This window comes from Budorcas taxicolor, chromosome 15, assembly GCF_023091745.1.
Source record: "Budorcas taxicolor isolate Tak-1 chromosome 15, Takin1.1, whole genome shotgun sequence".
NCBI lineage: Eukaryota > Metazoa > Chordata > Mammalia > Artiodactyla > Bovidae > Budorcas > Budorcas taxicolor.
Window position 1 is genome coordinate 79,450,337 of NC_068924.1, and position 1,892 is coordinate 79,452,228.

The 1,892-nt window shown below is 46.1% G+C and overlaps 1 protein-coding gene across 1 annotated transcript; it reads right to left on the minus strand.

Moving 5' to 3' along the window:
- Positions 1 to 414: 414 nt before the first annotated feature.
- Positions 415 to 1,383, minus strand: LOC128059998 (olfactory receptor 5B12-like). The gene has a single exon (XM_052652213.1). The coding sequence runs from the start codon at positions 1,381 to 1,383 to the stop codon at positions 415 to 417; it is 969 nt and encodes a 322-aa protein (XP_052508173.1).
- Between the last annotated feature and the right edge of the window lie 509 nt (positions 1,384 to 1,892).

Consider the following 1,892-nt stretch of genomic DNA (forward strand, 5'->3'; position numbering starts at 1 on the left):
TAGATCCCTTAATTCTATTATTTCAGCAGTCTTTCAAGGTAAATCTTAGGAGTATAAATGTCTAAGAAACATGCCCCTGTGCTGTGTGGAAGATTCTTAGGGTTCTCTTAATTTTAGAAAATGAAAATGGGACTCTACTGTCAAACACCTATGAGATTTACCTGCAAAGCACCTTAAACCAACAGACTGATGTAATGTGGGATCCTATAGTATCAAGGATTATAATCTTTATCTTAAGATAGAAGCAATGTTATATTTCTGGAGGGGGACATCCGGAATTTCTTCTACCCAGTTACAGTCATGAAGAGTGAATAGAATCAGTTTTGTCTGGGAAGGAGTAGCTCAAAGAAATAAAAGACAAGAAAGAATTAACCTTCAAACAACATTCTTGGCCATTGAAGTCCAATAGAAGATTCACATGGTTTGCATGCGATTTCTAATTAGTAAGCTAAGCCTAGCGAAGCCTGCTTTTCCGACCACCCTTTTAAAGGCACTTTTGACCTCCTTGTTCCTCAGGCTGTAGACCAGTGGGTTCAGCATGGGGATGACCATGGCGTAGAACACGGACACCACTTTGTCTGTGCCCAGGGAGTGGCTGGAGCTGGGCTGTAAGTACATGAAGATGACGGTCCCATAGAAGATGGAGACAGTGGTGAGGTGGGAAGCGCAGGTGGAGAAGGCCTTCTGGCGTCCTTCAGAAGAGCGCATCCTCAGGATAGCAATCAAAATGAAGAGGTACGAGCCCAGGATAACCAGAAGAGCGAAGAAGGTGTCACACGCTGCCAGTGTGAAGAGCACCATCTCATTTGTGTAGATATCAGAGCAAGAGAGAGCCAGCAGTGCGGGAATGTCACAGAAAAAGTGATTCACCACATTGGAATGGCAGAAGGAGAGGTGGAAAGTGAGGGCAACGTGGACGGAAGATTGTAAGAGTCCACAAACATAGGAGCTGGTGGCCAGCAAGGCGCACATGGCTCTCGTCACGGTGGTGGTGTAATGCAGGGGTTTGCACACGGCCGCCTGGCGGTCAAAGGCCATCGAGGCCAGGAGAAAACTTTCAACAGTGGCAAAGGCTGCAAAGAAGAACATCTGGGTAGCACATGCATCATAGGATATAATCTTATCTCCTGTGAGAATCCCCGCCATTACTTTAGGAGTAACAGAGGAGGCGTAAACACAGTCCACTAGGGAGAGGTTACCGAGGAAAAAGTACATGGGCGTGCGAAGTCGAGAGTCCAGCAGAATCAACACGATCATCCCGAGGTTCCCAACCAGAGTAGTGAGGTAGATGAGAGTGAAGGTTGTAAACAGGGGGACCTGCATCTCTAGAGCATCTGTTAACCCCACAAGAAGGAATTCAGTCACCTCTGAAAGGTTCTCCATCAGCTGGGGAGTCAACCTGAGCGGCACCTATGACGAGCTAACAAATCCAAGATGATGCTGTTTGGTCATCTTCATGGGAAGTAAACTGTAAATGGGGTCTCTAGTTCATGTGTGAGCTTCTTATGGAGGGAACGAGCTCATGGGTGAGAAGCTGAACCAGATGGGTAGTGGTGGGTTGAGTGAGATTGTTCATCTAGAAGTGGTATGGAAAACGCTAGAATGCCCTTTCTGACTGGCTGTGAAGAGCGGATCACGTTATGACTCTGGGTCACATTTCAGCTTGCTTGCTTGCTGTATGTTATATCCTCTTCTTTTAAACCATGTAGGACTCTTTTTACTTCCATCTCTTACAAGCACACTTGCCTAAGGTATACATCAAAGGCTTAAATCAACAGAAAGTAAGATACAGGAAACATTTTGTCAGTCATTGGTGTATAACGCTGACAAGCCCTCCTCAATCGCCTCCTCCGTCTCTGAGGGAACCCTCATTCACTTCACTGGAGATGTAC

What these genes read in the sequence shown, in the direction of transcription:
- LOC128059998 (XM_052652213.1), bottom strand. Translation starts at nt 1,383, where the DNA reads ATGGAGAACCTTTCAGAGGTGACTGAATTCCTTCTTGTGGGGTTAACA.